Source organism: Cryptomeria japonica, unplaced genomic scaffold (genome assembly GCF_030272615.1).
Source record: "Cryptomeria japonica unplaced genomic scaffold, Sugi_1.0 HiC_scaffold_931, whole genome shotgun sequence".
Classification (NCBI taxonomy): domain Eukaryota; kingdom Viridiplantae; phylum Streptophyta; class Pinopsida; order Cupressales; family Cupressaceae; genus Cryptomeria; species Cryptomeria japonica.
This window is the reverse complement of record NW_026729632.1, coordinates 20,616-47,104: the sequence shown is the minus strand read 5'-3', so window position 1 is coordinate 47,104 and position 26,489 is coordinate 20,616. Positions and strand designations below refer to the sequence as shown.

Genomic DNA, 26,489 nt, shown 5'->3' with positions numbered 1-26,489 from the left:
GACCATGTAACATGAAATGGGATGCCATTGGCAAAGAAGAACTTGCCAATGGATTCATCTATCTCATCTCTCAGCTGCACATTAAACATATCAGCTATGGGGTTACTTTGCGATGTCTACAATTTGCGTTTCCTTGTCCCCCTAGCGGGCATAGCACTAGAAGTGGAAGTGGATGGAGATCCAAACATTCATTCCTCTCGTCTGCGAAGCATGAGAAGTATGTGGCGCATGGTGGCTCTGCTGAAGGGCTGCCCTAGCAGACAAAGTAGTAGGGACTGAAAGATTTGTGTCATTTGGAACACCCTAAAGCTTGTTAAACTCAATTTTGTACTATATATTTTTAGCTTCCTTCAAAAACTTACAATGATCCACACCTTTTCCTGTCCAAAAAAGAAAGTGTGCATTCACTCTAGTGATGCTACCAAACCATTCTACCCCACAAATGTTGCACTTCCACTTCCTTGTTCCCCCACCTAAATGTGATATGCCTTCTCTCTTGAAGCAAACTGTCTGAGAGGAGATTTGGGATCATAAGCATCCCTAGCATACTGTGCCAACAACTCTAAAGGGCAACCTGTACTAGCTGGTGCACTCGCCATGGAACTAGATTGGGCTCTAGGATCAGCCCCATGGTCACCCCCCTCATCCTCAGGTTCAAATTTTGAATCATGTTCACTACGAGAATGGATTTCCATCTCATCCTCATTCATGTCTTGGGAGCTCATTGTGAAAGTGACATTGCATTTCACAAAATAAAAATAAAAATAAAATCAGCCTAGTTTAACAAATTGAAATACAAATTTGAAATTTCAATTTTGAAAACAAAATTTACAATTTATAATTTTATTATTATATTATTTAAAAATAAAAATAAAAATAATACTTGATGTTGAATCTTGAGGGCAAAATGATGAATGATTCATTCATCATTTGCCCTCAAGATAAAACATCAAATCTGATTTTGAGATGAATAAGAAAAAAAAAGCCAAACAAAGAATTGAAAAATGAAAATCAGAAAAAAAAAAACAAGAAAAACAAGAAAAACCCTACCTTGTGCTTGAAAAATCTCTCCAAAAAGTAGTAGAGTCTTCTTCCTCCTCTTCTTTTTGCTCCTTCTCACTCCTATCACACTTGCAATCACTCTTTTCACTCCTTCAATGAGACTTCTACAAGTTTTTCCTCCTCTTAAGCTTGCTGGAAAAAAAATCAGTCATTCAAAATGTGAGTGAAATCATCAAAAATGATGGTTTTGTGTTGTTTTGGGGGAAGGGGTGGGGCCCACGTCAAATTAGGGTTACCCCCAACCTCCCAAAATCAAACTTTAAAATTTTTTTTTTTAATTTCTTTTCTGCATTTGACTTGGGGCGACGGGAGACGTCTAGACGTCTCCCCGTCCCTCGAGAAACGCCTAGGTGTCTCCCAAGGAGGCGTGGAAATGTCTCCCAAGGAGACTTGGTGACGTCTCCACGTATCCTTGGGAGACGCGGAGATGTTTCCCTGTCTCCGGCGGAGCACTGGTGGCGATGGCGGGAGACGTCACGTCCCCATTTCCCCGTCCCGGAAACGTCCCCGTCTCCGAAACCCTAGATTTCTAAGGGAGACACTTCCAACCCCCATAACAACTATGAGCCCTTATTGGAACCAGGCATAGAGTTCCTCAGTGACAAAGGAGCACTTATGGGCTCAGCAGACCATTGGGAGATATTGGAAACCACATTTCACTTAGAAGGGTTTATATTTATACTGAGCCGCAAATAAGGATATGAATCAGAGTCTGGGGATGGAATGGCTACCATCAAAGGGAGGGCACACTGCTGTGCATGGATGAGAATTGCTATGGTGATGCAGGAGATCATGGGCAACTGAAGATATATTTTCTTAAATTGTAGTTATATATTACATATAGGTTATCCCCCCTGTGGTGCTTAAAGTTCAGGAAATCTTTTGCCATCCCTAAAATTTCATCTTCCCATCCCCCATCTTGGAAATTCAGAGAAATACTGCTTTCCAGGTGATGGAGAAGATCAGAAGCTGCAGTTATGAGTATTTTGGAGAGAGAATACATGCTTCCATCCTAATGTTACATTATAAGTGTAGAGACTAGAGAAACAATCAGCATGGCAAGCGTTTGTAATATTTAGGCTGTTCTTGGAGTATGTTTGTCATGATCTAAATAGGATTGGTTTGATTCTCAGTTAAACAAGACAGCTATATCAATAATTATTTCTAGTTTCAGATTTTATTGAAATTACCTTTCTTTTCTTTTGTTATGTATATTAAACAAAAGTGATTGTATTTACTCTGCCTCTTAAGTATATGCCACTGTAATATCATTTGGCTGTTTAATTGAGGGAAAATGTTAAAATTTGGATTCGTTTGGGGTTAAAGATAAAAATGTTATGTTTCTTAAATGTATTGGTTTTTTATTTTTCCTTTCATGGTTTTCTGGTGTTTTCGGTTTCTTGGGAGGATTCGTTTGACTAAAATTGATCAACTTCGATTATTAGTTGTTGTAAGGTAATTGTGCTTTCCAACGAGTAGTTATTCAATTGACAAGCACTGTTTTCCTTGGATGGCTGCAGGTTACTAAGAAAGGTGATATGGGTGACTTCTACCGTAACTTGCTCAAAAAAAATGTAGCTTTTGGGGCAAATACTAGTAAAAGAGGAGATGACATTTTACCTTCTAGGCAGAATGCTGAATCTGGAAAATCTCAACCTTCTGAAACTCATTCTGAAAAACAATCTGACCTTATAGATAGGAAGTCATCTGACCTTACAGCTAGTAATGTCCCAGATGAACCCAAGCCGTCTGCCAAACATGGTAGAAGTGAGGATATGGACAAAGACAATATAGAACTCAGATTGCCTTCCACCGTCGATGCCAGCCAAGCAGATAGTGGTTTGCAGTCTGAAAAGGGAGGAATTACTGCAGACATTGGGAGTAAAGCCGAAACTGTAGGTGAGAATGTGAAGAGCTCTGGCCACCACCACAGACAAAGTCAAGAGGCATTGGCTGCTGCCAAAGAACGTTATTTAGCTCGAAAGCGAATGCGAGAAGGCTAATAGTGATACCATCAAAATCTTCTCTGATAAAATTGCATTATGACTTGTAACTTGTAATATTGCAGCAAATTCAAGCAATCGAATTCATTTTCATTAGATGGTCTCATCAATGGAATGTGCCTGTTGAATTCTGCAGAGGAGATATTTTGAATGATTTTATGTTCAAAGGTGGATATGTATCTCTATGTACAGAAAATCAAGAGTTATCATTATTTACAATATAAGATTTCAGAGAAATTGCATGTCAAACCTTGTTGCACTTCGGCTATTATTTAGTGCCTGAAAATATTGTTTGAAGCATTAATTCTTGTTGCACAATCCAATCATTATTTTTTCGGACATTTGGCTGAGGCTCTATGTTTTTTTCTTTGGTAAATTTGAACCCCCAACTTGCACCTCTAGGCTCTATGCCTACCATTGTTTGAATGTGTCTTACACATGGTGACACTTCGGCTCAATCAGCAGAACATAAAAATAAAGTTCTTGTGTCAATGATGGGATATTATTATTTTATATTGCACTCACAATGCTGTATTGCCTGTTTTACAATTTATTTGTATTTGATTGAAAAAGCTCTAGAATACAGTCATCTGTGGTTGCCAACACAATTGTTTGTTGCTTGTGTAGTAGCCTGCCGAAAATTTCTTAAGAAAAGCAGTAGAGGATCTGCAATTTCATTTTGAAGTGGAAATGTCTTGCTTTTTTCAACAATTAGTTTGATATTGGATGAAAAGGCTGTGATATGGGCAGTTTGTTAGACAAGTTTTCTAACAGTTGATTGTTGATATATCCATCCAAAATGTATCAAGAAACTCTGGTATATTGGTTTGTTCACATTTTGAATTAGAATGGCACATAACCATATTGTTTTAACATTTTAAACTATAAATGAATCTAATAAACATGTATTGAATCTAAATATGGTAGTTATTCCAGTCTTTCATAGAGTGTAGTTTTCTGTTAAAAGTGCTTTTGTCATAGATTCTAAAATAACTGCCATTTAGATTCTATAAATACAATGTAATTAAAATATTAAAATTGCTTAGTGTAATGGTTTGCGTATATAAATTAGACTTTCAAAGGTCACGTGATATTCTACACTTCATAAGCTGCAGTTTTAAAAAAAAATGCTTTTGCTCGTGTCTAAAATGTGATGGAAACATCTTTTTTTAGCAAGCCTTAATTATTTGTATTGAAAAATGATTACCATTCATATTTGTATGAACTGGATTGTAAGGGGTACAATAACATTGGATTATAGAATCAAGATATTTACAATACCATGACTTAAGTTTATGGACCTATGGCTTTTCTTAATGAAATATGGTTGCATGAGATTGCCAGCTACTGAAGAGATTTCTAATCATTCAATCATTTCACTTGATAATTCTTCTAAAAAAAGAGACGCAGGTATTCTTGTCAAATAAATCAACCAATCTCAAAGGAGAGACATTAAGGTTCACTCAAATATATTACTTCCAGTTATATAAGGTCAAACCTTCATTCTTTTTTAGATAGTAAAATTGCCTAAAAAGGTGTGATTTTTTTATTGATAAATATATCTTATTTAACTTTGCATTAAAATAAATGAAGTAGCAGCAAAGGTAGGGTGGTAAAAAAGTACACTGGAGAGTCCTGACAACAAAATAATCGGACCAAGCCCAGAGTAAACTTAAGCAACTAAAACCACACCAGACGGAGGAGGGTCATTGTCATCTGGTTTCCCCAAACAACCTGCAGAGAGTGCTGACTTGTAATTTGCATACAAGAGAAGTTGATTCAAGTCGATCCTTGAAAGCTATTCAAGGACATCTCCTACATGTTATGTAATTCCAAACATCAACAAATCAGTTGAATCGTGTGAGAACTTCTCTAAATCTTAATATATTAAAATCTAGATGAATGCTTTGAAAGGTATACAAATGCATATAAATGTATAGATTCGTGGAAGTGTTGGTTCAATTATAGTTTAAGGGAAAAAGTTAGATTTTTATAAACTTGTTATGACTGTATGGATGTTAAACATTTGAAATGAATATATTTACGAATGGATGATTTGTTTGGGGTGAAAAACAAACAAATCACTATTATATCTTGTAAATCTTGAGATTTATAGCAAAATTTGCATAATTTGATCATGTGTTTCTTGTAAAGTGGAATATCCTAATTTGAAATGGAGGCTTCACTCCCTCTTACATATCATGAAGAATTTAATAAGAGTAATTAATAGGAACAAAGTGATGTTGCTTGACTCAAATTATATAAATGAATATTCTAGAATGAAGGAAAGAATATGAATAGATATGGTGATGTCCTTAAGACAAAAACGTTGTGTACATAAGAAGATATGTTGCTTTTCTTGCCCATAGGTATTGAAAACATTGAATGCATACACATGATCAAACCAAAATGAATTAAATGGTGAAACAAATTAAATTATATTTATAAACTATTCCTACACATGAAAATAAGATAGATTGAATCAATGTGCACATCTTCATATGTTATAATGTTAATCTTGCACATGTAGACCGCTTAATGACCTCTTACTAACACTTGTACCTCCTATAATTGGTCCAAGAGTTACTAAAACACTACATCCTCTTCTAAAGGACCCTTCCTCGTTATGTTCTAATGTTGATCTTAGGAAGATGATTAGGGTACCATGAGTTTTTACTCCATCCTATGAAGGGCAATATAAGATAAGTGTTCCAATTTTAATATTCCCACTTTGCATATATACTCATACACATTTAGCCAAAATCATTAGCCATATTCTACTTAAACTCTTGACCAACCTATTCAAACTTTTGTGCTTGTCTTACTAATTCAAAAATCCTAAAGTTCAATGATAACTTTCCTTTCTCTTCTCTCAACTTAAGAAACAATGTGGCTAAGTATTATTATCATGGCAAAGTATGGATATAAAGGTAAAGGTCTATGTTGTAATAAATAATGTATGACTGGTCCTTAACATTAAAACATTAATTTTCCATTGAGGGGTTAGATATCTACCTCCTCATATTGCTTGTGCCTTCAAACAACCACTTAATCCCTTTGATACATTTATAACATGATTTATTTGTATAAAGACTTCACTCTCATTGTTATATCTAGATAGTTCTACATGTTTTTAGTGGTTCTTGATTGGACGAAAGGTTATGAGGGTTAATATTAACATAGAAAATGAGGTGAGTAGTTAATGTTGCCTATTCTTCACTATACCAAGATTAAAAAAAGTGACACAATCTTAATTACAAATCATTATTATGGATGACAAAGATATCATGCCTAATTAATAGATTATTTAATACTTATTACTTTTTTAATATGATGCTAATGTACATACCTATTAGTATTGTGAGAGATCATATTTGGTTGCTAAGGATTTGGTGTGTTTGACACTGACTCCTCACACTCATTTGTCATTCATGTGACAAAGACCATTGATTATTTAAAATTTCAAACTTATTCAAATGTTGATTGATGATTTTGACCAAGTTTTTGACATAGAAATGTCTAATAATCAATTTTGAAGTCCTTATAAAATTATTATGCTTTGAAAGAAATGGAAATGATGGTCTAAAGCATTGCTAAAGAGGCACAAGTGATCTTCTAGAACCTCATAGAAGAAACACATTATTTTAGAGCATTATTAAAGAGGTCTTACAAGTAGCGTAAGTGAACTTTTAGAGTATCATTAAAAGGATGTTTAAAAAAAAAATAACAAACAAACTTCAAGGCCATCTCTAAAAAGACGCTTTTAAAGAAAACAATGGACAACTTCTAGAGCATCATTGGAAGGGTTCTTCTAGATGAAGAAATGAACCAACTTTTGAAGGATTATTGAAAGGATCCTTTCAGAGAGAAAAATGAATAATTTTTGAAGGATTGTTGTAGGAATTCTTCCATAGGAAACAATAAACCTTCATGAGCATCATTTAAAAGATTCTTTCAAAGGAAAAATTTATTTTTGGAGCATCATTGAAAGGATGCTTCTAAAATTTGGAGGAAACAATGAACAACCTTTTGAAGCATTATTGAAAGGATTCTTTAAGAGGAAACAATGATCAACTTATATAGCATCATTGAAAGGATACTTATGGATGAAATAGTAAACAATCTTTAAGAGTGTCATTGAAAGGATATTTTTAAAGGAAACAATGATCAATTTTTTGTTTCTTGGAGGAAACAACAAATAACCTTAAGAGCATCATTGAAATGATGCTTCCAAAAGAAAAAAATGAATAACCTTTTAGACATCATCAAAAGGATGATTTTCGAGGAAACAACAAACAACTTCTAGAGCATCATTGAAAGGATCCTCTTAGAGGAAACGAAAGCAAAATTTTTGAGTATCATTGAAAGGATGTTTTTGGAGGAAACAACAAATGACATTCTAGAGCATTATTGAAATGATGCTTCTAGATGAAACAAAAAGCAACTTTAGAGCATTATTAAAGTGATGCTTTTAGAGGAAACATGAACTACATAAGCAACATAATTTTATAAGAAAAATAAAAACTTTTAAGAAATATAAACTATAGAAGAAACGTTATTTTTAGGCAAAAAAATCGTGTAACTATTTTTTTGAAAAGGGATACAAAATAATCAAGTATTTTATTGGAAAATGGATTACTCCCTTTACACACCAAAAATCAATTTATCATTTAACCATTTGAACGAGTTTTTCCTCATTGATTGGTGTTTGGTGGAAACAAATTCTATGATAATTTATGAGAACTGTTTGTGTATCACCATCAATTGGATATAATCAAATTGATTCATTATCAAATACTTCTTCCTCTTTATAGGGTCCTAACCATCACATTTTAAGCTTTCCTTTTAGGTTTTTGTATCTTGAATAAGATAGTAGTGCCTAGTCTCCTATGGAATTTATTTTCTCTAATGTGACAATCATGCCACACTTTTTTGTTGATACCTTAATTCAAATTATCATATATGATTGCGATAGTATACATTCAACTTGAGTTCTATTCAATTCTAGACCCACATCCATGGCTATTCTTAATGTCTGAAGTTCAAATTTAGTTAAAATGATAGTTTCTTTTCAAAAAATAGTTGATAAGGGGAAAAACTTGTAGTTGATTTCCAAGTGGTGTTATATGCCCAAACAGTCTCATGTATCTTTTAGTCCAATATTTTCTCTAGGATGAAGCAATTTTTGTAAGGTTTTTTTCTAGTTCTCGATTAGTTACTTCCACTTGACATTTTGAATGAGGATGACATGGGATTGATTTCTTATGACTCACTTGAAAATTTTCATTGAAATCGAGACAAGAACTTTGACCTAAATTGGGGCCTTTGGTTTGTAACAATGGATCTAGGTGCTATGAATTTGAGGAGTATCTTGTTATAATAGGAAATTTTCTGTTTTCTCTTCCCTTATTGTCATCCCAAAATCTTTTAAGGCAAGAAAAATCACTTCAAAATCCAAAAATGTTATTCCAAGTTTGGAAAGATGAAAATGGCTAAGTTTGGAGGAAATTTAAGCAAGAATCCTTCACCCATCGAAAATTCATTCCAAGAGATAGGGCACCAAAATGGGGTCATGGAGGATTTTTCCTCCATGACAAAATTCCTACACCATGACTAATTAGCGCCCAAGTCATGTGATCAAGCGCTAAATGGGGCATGTGGAAGAATTTTCCTCCCAACCTAAATTCTTGCAGCATGAAGTTTTGACGCCCAGTCAGGGAGGTTGAGCACTAAAGTAACGTTGTGGAGGAATTTTCCTCAAACAAAATTCATGAAGCATATGATTTTAGCGACCAAAACTGGGAAGTAGTGCTAGGCCCCTATGGAAGGAATTTCCTTCTTGGTGATGAATTTCTCCACGTAATGAAATTGGCATTGAAAGAGGGGCATGGAAATTAAGTCAAGGAAGAATTCAAAATTCCTTCCTCTAGAAGAAAATTCGCCCAAGGAACAAACAAAATTCATGAAGAAATTTCAAGGCAAAGGTAAAAATTGATCATTTTTCTCTCTTGAATTCCGAAGCTCAAAATGGAAAAAATTCCTAAAAATAGGAAGGGTGATGAATTGATAAAAAATTCCTTCCTCAGGGAGAAAATTACACCCAAGATGAAGAAATTCCAGGAAAGTGAAAAATTGATTAAGTGCTGGAAATTCCTTCTTTCAAGACATAATTCTTTGAAAAAGTGAAAAATTGTGTTGGAAATTCCTTCCTTCAGGACATAATTCTTGGAAAAAGTGAAAAATTGACTAAGTTAATGCCAGTAGATTTCCACAATCCATGAGATTAATATGAGTTGCTTCTGGATTCGATTGTGTGAGTGATTTTTTCATCAACGTTTTGGATTACAGTCCATGATCCATCATCAGGATGAGAAAGAGATCATAAGGAGAATTTTTTTTTCCTTATGATCTCTTTTTCATCCTAATGATGGATCACAGAGTGTGATCCGAAACATTGATGAAAAAAACACTCACACAATCGAATCCAAAAGCAACTCATATTAATTGACTAAGTGTTAGAAATTCCTTTGAGGAACAAATTTCCAAAATTGCTTCTCCAGCTCAAAATGTGCCCAAGGTTGGAAGCAGGATGAGAAAATCAAGGTTCAAGAAGAAAAGTTCAAAATTCTAAAAATTCCTTCCACAAGGTGGAATTGCGCACAAGATGATGAATTTCAAAGAACGAAAAAGTTGGCTAAGTGTGAGAATTTTCTCTCTCTAGGACTCAGGACAGGACAAATTTCCCAAACATGGAAGAAATGGTCAGTTGATGGAAAATCTTCCTTCAAGACGAGGTGTGCACGAGAACACCAGAAAATTCCTTCGAAAAAAAAATCTCTCTATAAAGATTTTCTCTCTCCTCGAATTCTAGACGTACAAGAATCCTTCAGAGGTGGAAAAGATTGCTAAAAATCCTTCAAGAAAGGAAAATCTTTCAAAATGTCTTTTGTGAGCCCAGAATAGAAAGATTCTTGCAAAAGATGAGTTGGCAACATGCAGAGAGAATATTCTGTATTAATGAAGCACAACCCAGAAAATTATAGAAGTTCCTATGACGGTGGGGTCCACTTGCATGTCGAGAATCTATTGAATGCATGGAGGCATGATGGCACATTTACTGCTGGCGAGCGTTTGACCAAGTGGTGGTTGATTCAATGCATGGCTGCCGCCATACTTAATGAAACAATGAAGCATCTTTTGCATGTTGGGTGACCTTTGCATAATGGAGCATTTATTGCACATAGCTGTTTTTGGAGATGGAGCATTCAAGGCATAATGGGCAATTTTTGGCTTGATGGGGCATTTATTACACATGGGTGAATTTGAAAGAAGTGGTGCATTTAATGCACAATAGACGCCATTTTTGACAGGAATTTTATTAATTGTTAGTAGGCATGATGTACATTTAATGTTTATTCCCATCGGGTTGCATCATTTGTGTGGAATCTTTTGGGTCAAACCCTAATTAGGGTTTGCATGTAATCAAGGCTGAAGACCTATATAAGGGGGTGACCCCTTCATTTGTAAAGCAAGCAGATTTGTATGAAATTGTTGCGATAGGTTATTGAGATAATAACAGTGAAACATTGTTCTCTGATGGTTTCCACTTAAGTTATTTTTCAAAAACTGCATGGTTAAGTTGCAGTGTAAAGTTAGCTTGAACTGCTAAATTTGTGCTAAGTTCGATTGTGGATAGTCGTTTGGATTGTGTTGTTTTGGGTATTCAAATGCACTTTCTTGATGTGAAAATCCTTCAACATCTTTGGAAGATTGCACCAATTCTTGTGGAGTTGTAGTTAATCTTGGCAAAACAGAATTTGGTTTATTTGGAATTCGTCCATTAGAGCACTATCTATTGATATCATTGCCCTTGGAGTAGATTTAGATTCTTCTAACCCTTTCCCCTTTAATTTCAGTCCATTCTAGTTCAATTCATTCAAAGTAGAAGCATCACAAAATTGCTATATCTGATGATGAAGTTCCAAGCTCCAGCCACATCAAAAAAAGTGAAAGAATGATCCAAATGTAAGTCCCCTTGGATTATCAACAAACATTAAAAGCCAACCGAGTCACGTCCATTGCATAATTAGAACCTTGGAGTCAATTGTTTGAACTTATCGCAATCCTAGCATACAATTGAACTTTGATCAAGAGAGAGTAAAGTGACCATTGGAAAACTTTATTCCGTGTGTCACAAAACGCACGTCAATAGGTTCCCTCCAAAGACTTGGTGAATACTTACTGAAAATGGTGAGCTTTCCAAAATTTAGCGAGTTTGATTGCTGACTAATATGGTGTGAGTCTGGTTACAATACTCTTTTAAGTCTTAAGACTTACAAATCAACCTCAGTAAACATGGATCACCATCTTCAATCCAAGACCAATGTGTTACATACTCAAATTGACCATTCCAAGACAAAACTGACAATAATGATGAAGCAAGAACTTACAAGTCATACACAAAGGATAAATTGGACTATGACAAAGCATCTAGAAAATATCCATACCCTAGAAACTTCATAATAGATCAGGTTGGTCAAACAGGGTCAATTGGATGAGTTTGGCAGGGATGGAATTTGTTTTCTTGCATTATAATAAAATTAAAGTGACATGTTCGCATAGTTGGCATGTGCTAAAGTTATTTGTATGAAACAAACGGCATTTGTAATGGCAAAGTGTTGTGTGTCTAAGAACAACATATTATTTTACTTCTGTTTTTAGCATGTAACTCTAGCCCTTAGTCTTAGTTACTATTCAATTAACATTTTGTCAACCTAGTGTAATGAGGAGTAAGCAAGTGCTTACCATCTTTGCTTATTGGTTTGTTTTTCAATATATTATAATATTTCAACATTAATTTTCTATTATTTATTCAAGAGCCCATCAACAAGGTAGATGCTTTGAAGACCTAGCTTCTCACTCTGGCAAGACTTGGTAGCACTTAATGAATCTGACACCTTCGTATTTGGTCACAATAAATATGCCAAAATGAAAGTCCCATTTGTACAAATTCCTAACTATTAGATTAATATTTGCTTATATTTATTTAATGGTCAATAATGTAATTATAGGTTGTTGGGTACTAAGTCATGTTGGGTACTACACCTTGTCCTACTACCGCTGGTAAAGATCAAGACAAGCATGACGAGCGTAACCATGAAGCTGTCATGCTCCTCAAACTGTCCTTTGCTAATGATCAACTTCCACAAGTCCTCTCCAAGAAGACAACTATAGTGATCTGGACCCACTTGAAAGATCTCCATGAAATGTCAGATAAGAGGAGCATTTTTTTCTCAAGAACATGTTTTCGATCATGATGGATGAGAAGATGTCTCTCCAGGAGCATTTGACAAAAATCAAAGATATTCGCGACCAGCTGGAGGCTATCGGTTGCAAAATGGAGGAAGAAGATATGGTGGTCATCACTCTGAAAAGTCTACCTTAGGCCTATGAGTATTTCTTTGAAAGGCTCAATATCACATCCACCAGTGTTGATCTCAAGTTTCTTGACCTCCGCAACAAGCTTCTGCAGTAGGAAAGATGGAAGCAGCAGTTTGAGACTAGCACCAGTACTTCTTCTTTTGAGCAGGCTTTCACAACAATGACCTTTGATAAGGACAAGGGAAAAGGCAAGTCCTTTTAGTAGAAAAGTCAGAACAAGCCTGGTTGTTGGACTACCTGAGATTCAGACTCAGAATCATGGAGTTGCGAAGCTTGTCAGGTTGGGAAGCAAAATCGGACTCCATTTTTGGATGGTGACACTTGGTGAGCTTCCAAGGTATTACAGTTGATCCATACTGATGTTTGTGGACCAATTAACACTCCTTCAGTTATTGGGCCCAGGTACTTTTTGCTATTCATTGATGATTTCAGTAGAAGAATGTGGGTTTATTTTCTTACTTTTTGCTATTCATTGATGATTTCAATAGAAGAGGTGTTTAGCATGTTTCAAAAGTTTAAGGCCTTAGTAGAGAAAGAGTCAAGCTGTTCGATAGTGACTCTTAGGTCAAACAATGGGGGGGGGGATTTTGTTTTTCTGATTTCTCCAACTTTTGTGCAACACATGGCATTAAGTGTCATCTTACTACACCTTACACCCCTCAGCAGAACGGTGTTTGTTGAGCGAAGAAACCACACAATCACTGAGATGACCCGGTCTATGTTAGAGCATAGAAATGTTCCAAAGAAATTTTAGGCTGAAGCAATTTACATTGCAGTCTACCTTCTAAACCGGTCTCCTGCACAAGCTGTTAAGAAGACGACTCCGGAAGAAGCATGGTCTAGACAAAAGCCTAAAATCAGCCACCGAAAAGTCTTTGGCTCCACTGCTTATGTTTGGATTCCAGATGCCAAGTGCACAAAGTTGGATTCCAAGAGCCAGAAACTCATGTTCATAGGCTACAATGATAACCACAAAGCTTATCAACTAATTGATGTCGACACTGATCGTCTCATATTCAGTTGTGATGTTGTGTTTGATGAAGAACGAGGGTCCTTTCAGCTCTCTTCTCCTTTTTGAGCCTTGAGGATCAGCTTCTGAAGGCTAAGGATTTGGGTGTTCACCTTCCCTTAGGTCCACTTGATGGGAAGGATTCTGATGACTTAGACTTTGAAGTTGTGGAGTCTTCCAGGCATGATATTGCACCACCCTACTTCCCTCAAGGAAATCTGGATCAGCATCCATATGAATTTGTTCCAGGTACCCTAGGTAATGCTAATCCTCCTTAATTCGATTTTGGTACTTCGACTCTCCAGTCTAAGTGGTGGGCCAAGACCATTGGCGATCTTCATGATGATAAACTTATTGAGGGTAGATCAACTAGAAGCAATCGCAAGCAGCAGAACACAGTGAACTTTGCGCTCATGGCCAACATTCACAGTGTCTATGAGCCTCATACATATTCAGAGGCTAAAGGAATACCTGAGTGGGAACAGGCTATGGAAGCTGCACACCATAGTCTTAGGGGGCATCTTGGTGTAGTCGATAGATTGACCATTAAGGGAGGGTATTAGATTAATTTTTGCTTATATTTATTTAATGGTCAATAATGTAATTATAGGTTGTTTAGATAGTTTCTAATTTAGTTTCAGTTATTCGATTGTTTCTTTAGGAAACATCTTCTGTGTAAATGCCTATATGTATTTTTCATTTCATTGAATAAGATAGCGCATTTTTACCACAATACTAAGTTACTAACTGCCAAATTTTGTCTTCCAGTTTATATTGTTGATGGTCTTCTAAGAATAGGTTAACATAAATATGTATATTTGGGTTTTCAAAACCCATCAAGTTGTGGCAGTCACTGTGGAAATATGTACCAGATTTTTTTAATCTGAGTAGTAAAGTGTTGCAGAGCAACTGACAGTGGTCCTTGTAGGGGAGGCATTGTCATGCTACAGTAGTCCCATGATATGCCACAACGAAACAATTGCTTGCATGTTGTGAATTCATGACTTGAAGAGAAGGGATAGTTCACCTTTTGCTATAGTTTTTATGATTTTATCCACAGTGGATTTCTTCAGGGATAACTCGTGATATTGGGTTAACTTTAAACTTAATCATGATATAGGAGCAAAGATATAAATATTCGAGTAGCTGAAGACCAAAGCAGAAAACTGAGAGTGGAAACCTTTGCTATCATATCACCATCCACCATCATATGAGGAAATAATGCAGGATATGAGAATGTCCATGGGAGAATGACCGGGCTTAGGAAGCCAGTTTGAAACCTTATAAGTTCATGTTGTCGATTAAGTTGCATGTCTTGGTTTCCTGGGGTTATCACCCTAAAAGTTTTTGTTTAGCCCTATTGCATTACAACATTCAGTGGCTTACTTTTGATCAGTGATTATTAAATGAAATTACCTATATTAATGACTAAATAGGAATGTGCTAATTTCGTGTACATTCTTCTGTTGAAATGTAAAAACCAATCTTGTGCTTGTTTCTTATATCATGATATTTTTAATTATCCTTTTGAGTTCAACAATGTATTCATTTACTATAGTTTGCATGCATTTACATGTTAGAAAATGGTAGAAAGATGAGTACCACATTGTTATCAATTTCGTTTTTCATTGTAAACTACTGCTTATCAATTTGGATTTAGTGCAGGTACCTTCAATTTTCTTTAAATTAATTGGTTTATTACTAAATTTTCTTTTTGATTATGTGCAGTCCAAATATATTGGAAAGCTCATTCATAAGGCCCAGGTTCGTAAGCAAGAACAAGAAATAATTTATGAAAGACAACTTGCAAAGGAAAGAAGCAAGGAAGATCACTTGTATGCAGACAAGGAAAAATTTGTTACGTCTGCTTATAAAAAGAAACTCGCAGAGCAAGCACAGTGGCTTGAAGAAGAACGATTACGTAAACTCCGCGAAGAAGCAGATGATGTATGTAAATTCCGGAACTTGTACATTTTTTGACCTCAACTTCATCTCTTTTAGAATGGTAGAGGATTCATTTTCTATGCATGTTATCTCCATTCTGCTGTTGCATCCATTAAACACATACTTTCTCCATTAATGCTGTTCCATCCTATTCTTGCATGGGTAAGTGCGATTTTATAACCTTCAATAAAGGTCTTCATGCTATGCAATCATGTGGCTTGTTTAAGCAATGTCAACCCTGAAAAAGACATTGACAACAGCATATAGAAACCTTGCAGAGTAGATGTAATGTGAGAACTAAACAAAATGAATTTCAAAAAACAGTTTGATGAACACTGTCAACACTCCCTTTCTTCTCTTGGATAATTTTATCAGAATCTGGCTGCTAATAGCTTTTCTGTCCAGGAGGGAATAGTGAACATCCTTTTCCATTTGTTGTTTTTGAAATGCCTGAGGAAATGTTTTACCTCAGAAGCACATTCAGAATAAATAAACATAACCTTTGGGATAATAGCAGTGTTCCACGGGCGTTGGGGACAGGGGGTTGGGGGGACAAAGGGCCTAAGTTTTGGGATGACGAGGGGATGGTGGTGGGGGAATGGCGGGGGTGGTGGTGCTGATATAGTTATACATATACTTATAGTACTTGTAAATTCAAAAGATTTATAACAGTATAAGAATTACATTTCAAATGGACTATAGGAAATTACTATTAGTAAAATTATAACATAGCAAAATTTGAAATACTAAATCTAAATATCAAGATTTCTATGCTAATTGCTAAATAAAATTTGACAAATGAAATTGTCAAATTGGAGATTTCTATTATATCGAAAAAATGAATATCTGATGTCATATGAGATATCACAAAGTCTATAAAGACGATTACATGATTCATCATTACAATGAGTAGCAAATACAAATACTAATAGCAATAGCATTACAAAAGACAAAATGCCAAAATGTCAAACCTCAAAATGTAGCGAAGGGAGGCTTCTAATCATCTACGAACTCCTCATCATTGGAATTGCTGGAATCTTGAAGGTCAAGATCCCTTAAGCTCACACCAACCAGCCCTGCATCTGAAGTGGTAGGATCATCCTCATCAATCTGTGAAGGCTCCTTTGGCTCTACATCCCTTTGTGCTACTGGACTCTCCTTGTACACAAGTGTCTTGCGGTCCATGAGATGCAAAGCACTGTGTACAACCACAAGCTTCTCTGTTCTCTTAGAGGTAAGTCTGTTCCTCTTAAGAGAGTGGATGAAACTATATGTAGACCAGTTCCTCTCAGCAGCTGAAGAACTGGAAACCTGGGATAGCAGACGGATAGCTAGAGTGGTGGTCAAAGATTTTGGGCCATGACAATTCCACCACAAAAGTGCTGTGCCATAGTTTCTATATCCATCTTTGCTGCATTCGAATAGCCTCTAAGAGTGGCAAATTTTGTCCACTTCGTGCGAATTATGCCAGCATCTCTAGAGTCAAACATCTTCTCTATGCACCTAAAGAAACCCACCTTCACCTCATCATCTTGAATCAGTGTCACTCTATCCAATCTAACCTTGTACCACTTAGGATTCAAGGAAGGCAGCCATATGCAAAAGAGTGTTCAACTTGTCCCATCTACGTTGAATGATTGGCCGGATGTGCTCATTGTAGAATGCTAGAGAGGGGTCCTTCACTCGCACAACAACCCTCATCTGGTCAAGCATAGAGTTAATCCACTCATACACCTCTCCAAGGTTAGGTGCATCCCCATCTCCATATCTAATGACTTGGAATACTGGAGAAATGATGGAGACAATGTATTTCGCATCAGTCCAAAACACATTATTCTTAACTATCTCCTTCACCCTTCTCCCCTGCTCTATCTTGGCCTTGACCCACCTATTCCACTCATTAGTCATAACCATGAGTTGCAATGCCTCTTGCAACTCAATCATTCTCTCCAAGGGAATGAAATAAGATGCATATCTAGTCTTAATTGGTTTCAAGAACTCCTTCGCGAAGGTCTTGAAGAGTGCATGTGAAGTGCGGTGGTTGCAGGTAAACATTTGCACATCTCTCACATCGGTGACCACTCCTCTAATCCAGTCAATCTTCTCCATTTCCTTGAGTGCATTGTTCATGGCATGCACATGACATGGGGTCCACAAAATATGTTTGTAGGCTGCCTCAATGAGTTTCCCTGCTGCTCTACACACATGGGCTGCATCTGTCACTACTTGGACCACATTTTGTGGCCAAACCTCCTCAATAGCCTCCCTGAGGACCTGAAACTGAAAATCAGCATCTTTACGATGCCTTGTACAATCAACTGCTCTTAAGGAAGTAGGGGCCATCTACACGTGTGACCATGATGTTGATGAGTGGACAATGGCTAATGTCCTTTCACCTATCCATAACAATGCTGCACCCAGATGCCACCCAACATGCCTTCGTCGTCTCCATCAAAATATTGATTTTGGAATAACACTTATCCAAGATCGAGGTCTTGTTGTGACGTATTCACACATCGCCCCATTGCAAATGGGGACCCCTGCTTTTTCGGCTTTCTAGGGTTTGCTTTCTAGGTCTTTTAGAGGTTTGTCTATTAGCCTTTGCTTTTTGAGTGTCGCCAGGGGGATCACTGGATAGCAGGCTTTGCTTGAGCTAGGGTTAGTCCACGGGGCCCCAGAATTAGGGTTTCTTTGAGAGTCTTCCTTAGGGCCTAGTTTTGCTCTTGTTGCTAATTGTGTCTTGCTTGGTGAGTGAGTATAATTCTTCAAGGTCCAAGACTAGGTCAAGTTGATGAGTGATGAAGTCTGGAATGTCCTGATCCTGAAATTTGGCTGTCTGGAATGTCCTGATCCTGAAATTTGACTAAGTCTGGAAAACTGAAGAATCCTCCAAAAACTAGATTTTGCAATATAACTCCTGGAGGTTCGAAACCACTCTCAAACATCCTGACAGTATATATGGAATATAACTTAAAGTATAAGAACTTATACTTAAATGTTATATTCCATAAAATGATTCTGACGGAGAGACCAAAATGTAAAATTTCGCTCCTGACCCTTCCAAAGGGTCAAAAGCGAATTTCGCTCCTGACCCTCCCACAGGGTCTAGAGCGAAATTCTTGAAAACCTCATTTTCTCCCTTGTTTAGACCAACGTTCTAGTTTTGAGGTGATGCAATGTGAAAATGTGAAGGATTTTGGCCAAGATTAGGAATTTCGCTCCTGACCCTTCCAAAGGGTCCAGAGCGAAATTCTTGAAAACACTCATTTTTCCTTTAGCAAGAGTCAAGACCAAGGTGGAGATGCATGAGGAATGATCTAATTTTGCTTCTTGAGGTAGTTTGGAGTTGGAAAAGTGAGTGATCAAGCCTAGAATGAGATTTTCGCTCCTGACCCTTCCAAAGGGTCCAAAGCGAAAATCTTCCTAAAGCTCATTTCCTCCCTAGTTTGACCAAATTTTGATTTGCAGAGCATCTTGAAAGGAAGGATGGACGTGTTTGGACTTTGGAAATGTGTGAGAGCTTTGAAAAAATGAAGGATTCTAGCCAAGAAGGTGAATTTCGCTCCTGACCCTTCCAAAGGGTCCAGAGCGAAATTCCTTGCAAGCCTATTCTTTTGACCTTGTTTTGGCTTAAGACCTCATCCCTTGGGTGAAGAATGATGTCTAGTTGTCTTCTAGAGTGGATTGGAGTTGAAGAAATGGAGAATCAAGCCTAGAATGAGATTTCCGTTCCGGACCCTTCCAAAGGGTCCTGAGCGAAAATCTTAAAATCACCTTATTTTCCTTACAAAATCAAGTCAACTTTGAGTCTTTATAGTTTGGATGAGTGTGAGGAGAGGTTTTCTTGACCTGTTGAAGTTGATTGAGGTCAAATGATGGAGGAGATAGCTCAAACCAAGGATTTCACTCCTGACCGCTATCCCACTTCCATCCACGCCATAAAAAATCAAGGACTTGACCTCCTCCAATGGAAAAAAAAGGTGTTTCTAGGGATTTCGCTCCTGACCCTTGGAGGAGGTCAAGTCCTTGATTTTTTATGGCGTGGATGGAAGTGGGATAGCATGTCTTTGCCTCTTGAGGTGATTTTGAGTTGGAGAAGTGAAGAATCAAGCCCAAATCATGATTTTCGCTCCTGACCCTTCCAAAGGGTCCAGAGCGAAAATCCTCCTAGACCTCATTTCTTTCCTTATTTGGCCAAATTTTGATGTCCAAGGTATGTTGAAAGAGAGAATGGGCATATTGAAACCCTTAAGGACGTTTGAAAGAGTTGAGGAATGAGTGTTTTAGCCAAGGAAGGAAATTTCGCTCCTGACCCTTCCAAAGGGTCCAGAGCGAAATTCCTTACAAGCCTATATTTTTTACCTTGCTTGAGCTTAAAAACTTGTTCCTAGGTTGAAGAGAGATGAAATTTCACCTTGCAAAGAAGATTGGGATTGAAAGAATGATGATTTTGGGCTAGAAAAGGAAAATCGCTCCTGACCCTTCCAAAGGGTCCAGAGCGAAATTGTGCAAAACCTATCTTTTCCCTCAAATTTATGCCAAGTATAGTGTGGGTCAAGATTAGAGGTGTCCTTAGGCATGTCCTTGAATGGTCGATAATTATCAAGTTTGAAGGAATCAAGCCTAAAATGAGATTTTCGCTCCTGACCCTTCCAAAGGGTCCAGAGCGAAAATCTTAAAAACACCTTATTTTCCCTTGCAAAATCAAGTCAAACTTGGGTTGGATGTGAGAGGAGAAGTGTTTTCTAGCCTTTTGAGGTGAATTCAACTTGAAATGATGGAAGAATGAGCCTAAATTAAGAAATTCGCTCCTGACCCTTCCAAAGGGTCGAGAGCGAATTTTCTCTAAATCACCTTTTTTCCCAATTTTGTGCCAAGCAAAGTGCTGACTAGGGTGAGTTTTGATGGGAGAGGTCCTCAGGAATGACTTTGACTTAGCAATGATTATAAAACTTGAAGGAATTGAGCCAAAAAGTGATTTTCGCTCCCGACCCTTCCAAAGGGTCCAGAGCGAAAATCTTAAAACCACCTATTTTCCTTGCAAGTCTAGTCAAACGTTAGGTTTTCATGGCTTGGATGGGTGCGAGGAGACATGTTCTTGCCTTTTGAAGTTAATTGGTGTTGAAAAATGATGGAAATTAGCCCAAACCAAGGATTTCGCTCCTGACCCTTCCAAAGGGTCCAGAGCGAAAATCCTAAAACCCATCATTTTCTCCAAAATTTGTGCCAAGCCAAGCCTAGACCTAGGTAAGATAAGCCCTTAAGATTGCCCTTGAATGGATTTTGGTCACCAAAAATGTAGATTTTGAGCTAAGACAAGGATTTCGCTCCTGACCCTTCCAAAGGGTCCAGAGCGAAATCCTAGATAGGGCCTGTCCCTGGAAAGAGTCTTGAACTAACTTCATTTTAATATCTTTTGTTGATGATTTAAGGTGTGAAATACTATGTTGAAATGAATTTATTATGTCCTTAATCATCTTTTGATTTGTTTTTGCAAATGAAAGAAGATCAAGCCAAGACAAGGACGACCTTCTCCAGTCCAGCATCAACAAGGACGACCTTCTCCAATCCATTATCAACAAGGACGACCTTCTACAGTCTAGCATCAACAAGGACAGCCTTCTCCGGTCCAACATCATTAGGGACGACATCTTCCAGTCCAGCATTCCAAGGAAAGGTACACAATCCATCCTGCACATCAAAGACAAAGGAGGTTAAAGCAAGGGTTCGTTGAAGAAGCAGAGAGTTCCAGAAGAGTTAATTAAAGTCAGACAAGGTGGCATCCTAGTCATCACTCCTCCAGTCGGATTGGTCCACCTCAGCGTGTCCAGATTCAATGTACTTGACTCATGGGAGATGGCACAAACTTCGATGTACCTACCTCGGTTCTCCATTGGTTGAATATTCCAGAGAAGACATGTGTCCAAACAATGCAATTGTTTCATTGGCTAGAATTGAGTTTGTTGTAACAAACCCTAATTAGGGTTTTCATTGTAAGATCTCGGCCATTGATTTCAAGTTGATCTGAGCCATCGATTTGTATTGAGGGCACTATATAAGCCCTGGCTCCTCATTTGTAAAGGCGAATGGTTAGCTAATAGACAGTAGTTAGTCAATAGTTGATAGTCGGTGAATAGTTAGTAGAATAGCAATTAGAGTAGACTAGGAAGAGAAGACAAGACATTGTTGCCTTAATTGTAAAGACTTTTTTTTAATTGAAGATATGGTGAAATATGTCGTTTCGTTGCAATATGCATGGTCTCTTGTTGAATCTTCATTTTAGATGATAGATAATTAAATTGAATGAAAGAAGTTGTTGAATGCACCTGTGTGGAATCTGTCTAATCCATACCACTAGCCTCTTACTGATTGTAAGTGCGCTCTGCGTGGTCAACTGGCATAAAATGAGCTTAATCTCAAGTCGTTACATGTCTATTGTTCATGCATTAACTTGAATGATGATCAGTTCTGATGGTGTCCGATTTGAATATATTTGAAGCATCCCCCAGAGATCGCACTGAGTTGGTGTTGAATTGTTCAACTTGATGGTGAGACCCAGCCCAGTAGGACTCCACCTAGTCGTTCATCCATCTTCTCGCATTCTAGGTAGTAAGAGTAGACTTCCTGAACCCTGCATCTTTTGTCATTTGTTTGTCTTCCAGTTAGTTAATAGGACCTGTGATTCTAGCAAATCAGACGTTTAGGTCGTCAAGTGTAAGTCCCCTTGTGATTCCAGCAAAATCACATCATACCACAAAGAGCTTATCCACGAGTAGAGAACCTACATACAAGAACCTTGGAGTTGCCTCGACTGATCCTTCAGCGAGATCTTCAGTAGTCGGGAAACTTTGCTCAAGAGAGGATAAGGTACCTTTAGGTATTTTATTCTGTGTTTGGTCGTGTACAAAATACACATCAACAAGTCCTCATTTTCGTCTCACCTGGTGGATATAAGATGTTCCTCCCTTCCCCACCATAACCATCATCTCCCTATATTAAGGAGACCATGTAACATGAAATGGGATGCCATTGGCAAAGAAGAACTTGCCAATGGATTCATCTATCTCATCTCTCAGCTGCACATTAAACATATCAGCTATGGGGTTACTTTGCGATGTCTACAATTTGCGTTTCCTTGTCCCCCTAGCGGGCATAGCACTAGAAGTGGAAGTGGATGGAGATCCAAACATTCATTCCTCTCGTCTGCGAAGCATGAGAAGTATGTGGCGCATGGTGGCTCTGCTGAAGGGCTGCCCTAGCAGACAAAGTAGTAGGGACTGAAAGATTTGTGTCATTTGGAACACCCTAAAGCTTGTTAAACTCAATTTTGTACTATATATTTTTAGCTTCCTTCAAAAACTTACAATGATCCACACCTTTTCCTGTCCAAAAAAGAAAGTGTGCATTCACTCTAGTGATGCTACCAAACCATTCTACCCCACAAATGTTGCACTTCCACTTCCTTGTTCCCCCACCTAAATGTGATATGCCTTCTCTCTTGAAGCAAACTGTCTGAGAGGAGATTTGGGATCATAAGCATCCCTAGCATACTGTGCCAACAACTCTAAAGGGCAACCTGTACTAGCTGGTGCACTCGCCATGGAACTAGATTGGGCTCTAGGATCAGCCCCATGGTCACCCCCCTCATCCTCAGGTTCAAATTTTGAATCATGTTCACTACGAGAATGGATTTCCATCTCATCCTCATTCATGTCTTGGGAGCTCATTGTGAAAGTGACATTGCATTTCACAAAATAAAAATAAAAATAAAATCAGCCTAGTTTAACAAATTGAAATACAAATTTGAAATTTCAATTTTGAAAACAAAATTTACAATTTATAATTTTATTATTATATTATTTAAAAATAAAAATAAAAATAATACTTGATGTTGAATCTTGAGGGCAAAATGATGAATGATTCATTCATCATTTGCCCTCAAGATAAAACATCAAATCTGATTTTGAGATGAATAAGAAAAAAAAAGCCAAACAAAGAATTGAAAAATGAAAATCAGAAAAAAAAAAACAAGAAAAACAAGAAAAACCCTACCTTGTGCTTGAAAAATCTCTCCAAAAAGTAGTAGAGTCTTCTTCCTCCTCTTCTTTTTGCTCCTTCTCACTCCTATCACACTTGCAATCACTCTTTTCACTCCTTCAATGAGACTTCTACAAGTTTTTCCTCCTCTTAAGCTTGCTGGAAAAAAAATCAGTCATTCAAAATGTGAGTGAAATCATCAAAAATGATGGTTTTGTGTTGTTTTGGGGGAAGGGGTGGGGCCCACGTCAAATTAGGGTTACCCCCAACCTCCCAAAATCAAACTTTAAAATTTTTTTTTTTAATTTCTTTTCTGCATTTGACTTGGGGCGACGGGAGACGTCTAGACGTCTCCCCGTCCCTCGAGAAACGCCTAGGTGTCTCCCAAGGAGGCGTGGAAATGTCTCCCAAGGAGACTTGGTGACGTCTCCACGTATCCTTGGGAGACGCGGAGATGTTTCCCTGTCTCCGGCGGAGCACTGGTGGCGATGGCGGGAGACGTCACGTCCCCATTTCCCCGTCCCGGAAACGTCCCCGTCTCCGAAACCCTAGATTTCTAAGGGAGACACTTCCAACCCCCATAACAACTATGAGCCCTTATTGGAACCAGGCATAGAGTTCCTCAGTGACAAAGGAGCACTTATGGGCTCAGCAGACCATTGGGAGATATTGGAAACCACATTTCACTTAGAAGGGTTTATATTTATACTGAGCCGCAAATAAGGATATGAATCAGAGTCTGGGGATGGAATGGCTACCATCAAAGGGAGGGCACACTGCTGTGCATGGATGAGAATTGCTATGGTGATGCAGGAGATCATGGGCAACTGAAGATATATTTTCTTAAATTGTAGTTATATATTACATATAGGTTATCCCCCCTGTGGTGCTTAAAGTTCAGGAAATCTTTTGCCATCCCTAAAATTTCATCTTCCCATCCCCCATCTTGGAAATTCAGAGAAATACTGCTTTCCAGGTGATGGAGAAGATCAGAAGCTGCAGTTATGAGTATTTTGGAGAGAGAATACATGCTTCCATCCTAATGTTACATTATAAGTGTAGAGACTAGAGAAACAATCAGCATGGCAAGCGTTTGTAATATTTAGGCTGTTCTTGGAGTATGTTTGTCATGATCTAAATAGGATTGGTTTGATTCTCAGTTAAACAAGACAGCTATATCAATAATTATTTCTAGTTTCAGATTTTATTGAAATTACCTTTCTTTTCTTTTGTTATGTATATTAAACAAAAGTGATTGTATTTACTCTGCCTCTTAAGTATATGCCACTGTAATATCATTTGGCTGTTTAATTGAGGGAAAATGTTAAAATTTGGATTCGTTTGGGGTTAAAGATAAAAATGTTATGTTTCTTAAATGTATTGGTTTTTTATTTTTCCTTTCATGGTTTTCTGGTGTTTTCGGTTTCTTGGGAGGATTCGTTTGACTAAAATTGATCAACTTCGATTATTAGTTGTTGTAAGGTAATTGTGCTTTCCAACGAGTAGTTATTCAATTGACAAGCACTGTTTTCCTTGGATGGCTGCAGGTTACTAAGAAAGGTGATATGGGTGACTTCTACCGTAACTTGCTCAAAAAAAATGTAGCTTTTGGGGCAAATACTAGTAAAAGAGGAGATGACATTTTACCTTCTAGGCAGAATGCTGAATCTGGAAAATCTCAACCTTCTGAAACTCATTCTGAAAAACAATCTGACCTTATAGATAGGAAGTCATCTGACCTTACAGCTAGTAATGTCCCAGATGAACCCAAGCCGTCTGCCAAACATGGTAGAAGTGAGGATATGGACAAAGACAATATAGAACTCAGATTGCCTTCCACCGTCGATGCCAGCCAAGCAGATAGTGGTTTGCAGTCTGAAAAGGGAGGAATTACTGCAGACATTGGGAGTAAAGCCGAAACTGTAGGTGAGAATGTGAAGAGCTCTGGCCACCACCACAGACAAAGTCAAGAGGCATTGGCTGCTGCCAAAGAACGTTATTTAGCTCGAAAGCGAATGCGAGAAGGCTAATAGTGATACCATCAAAATCTTCTCTGATAAAATTGCATTATGACTTGTAACTTGTAATATTGCAGCAAATTCAAGCAATCGAATTCATTTTCATTAGATGGTCTCATCAATGGAATGTGCCTGTTGAATTCTGCAGAGGAGATATTTTGAATGATTTTATGTTCAAAGGTGGATATGTATCTCTATGTACAGAAAATCAAGAGTTATCATTATTTACAATATAAGATTTCAGAGAAATTGCATGTCAAACCTTGTTGCACTTCGGCTATTATTTAGTGCCTGAAAATATTGTTTGAAGCATTAATTCTTGTTGCACAATCCAATCATTATTTTTTCGGACATTTGGCTGAGGCTCTATGTTTTTTTCTTTGGTAAATTTGAACCCCCAACTTGCACCTCTAGGCTCTATGCCTACCATTGTTTGAATGTGTCTTACACATGGTGACACTTCGGCTCAATCAGCAGAACATAAAAATAAAGTTCTTGTGTCAATGATGGGATATTATTATTTTATATTGCACTCACAATGCTGTATTGCCTGTTTTACAATTTATTTGTATTTGATTGAAAAAGCTCTAGAATACAGTCATCTGTGGTTGCCAACACAATTGTTTGTTGCTTGTGTAGTAGCCTGCCGAAAATTTCTTAAGAAAAGCAGTAGAGGATCTGCAATTTCATTTTGAAGTGGAAATGTCTTGCTTTTTTCAACAATTAGTTTGATATTGGATGAAAAGGCTGTGATATGGGCAGTTTGTTAGACAAGTTTTCTAACAGTTGATTGTTGATATATCCATCCAAAATGTATCAAGAAACTCTGGTATATTGGTTTGTTCACATTTTGAATTAGAATGGCACATAACCATATTGTTTTAACATTTTAAACTATAAATGAATCTAATAAACATGTATTGAATCTAAATATGGTAGTTATTCCAGTCTTTCATAGAGTGTAGTTTTCTGTTA

The 26,489-nt window shown here is 37.4% G+C and overlaps 2 protein-coding genes across 2 annotated transcripts; both read left to right on the top strand.

Annotated features, from left to right (window-relative positions):
* Positions 1-2,582: 2,582 nt before the first annotated feature.
* LOC131872974 (uncharacterized) lies at positions 2,583-3,065 on the top strand (the record flags this gene model as incomplete). The annotated part of the gene is made up of 1 exon (XM_059216190.1): positions 2,583-3,065. A coding segment is annotated over one exon (483 nt), but the record flags the coding sequence as incomplete, so codon positions are not given.
* A 2,918-nt stretch (positions 3,066-5,983) lies between these two features.
* On the top strand, positions 5,984-26,039 carry LOC131050636 (uncharacterized). The gene is made up of 4 exons (XM_059216189.1): positions 5,984-5,995; positions 6,203-6,256; positions 15,244-15,462; positions 25,044-26,039. Exons 1-4 carry the CDS (start codon positions 5,984-5,986, stop codon positions 25,524-25,526), a joined length of 768 nt encoding a protein of 255 aa, XP_059072172.1. The 3' UTR covers positions 25,527-26,039.
* The last annotated feature ends 450 nt before the right edge of the window (positions 26,040-26,489 follow it).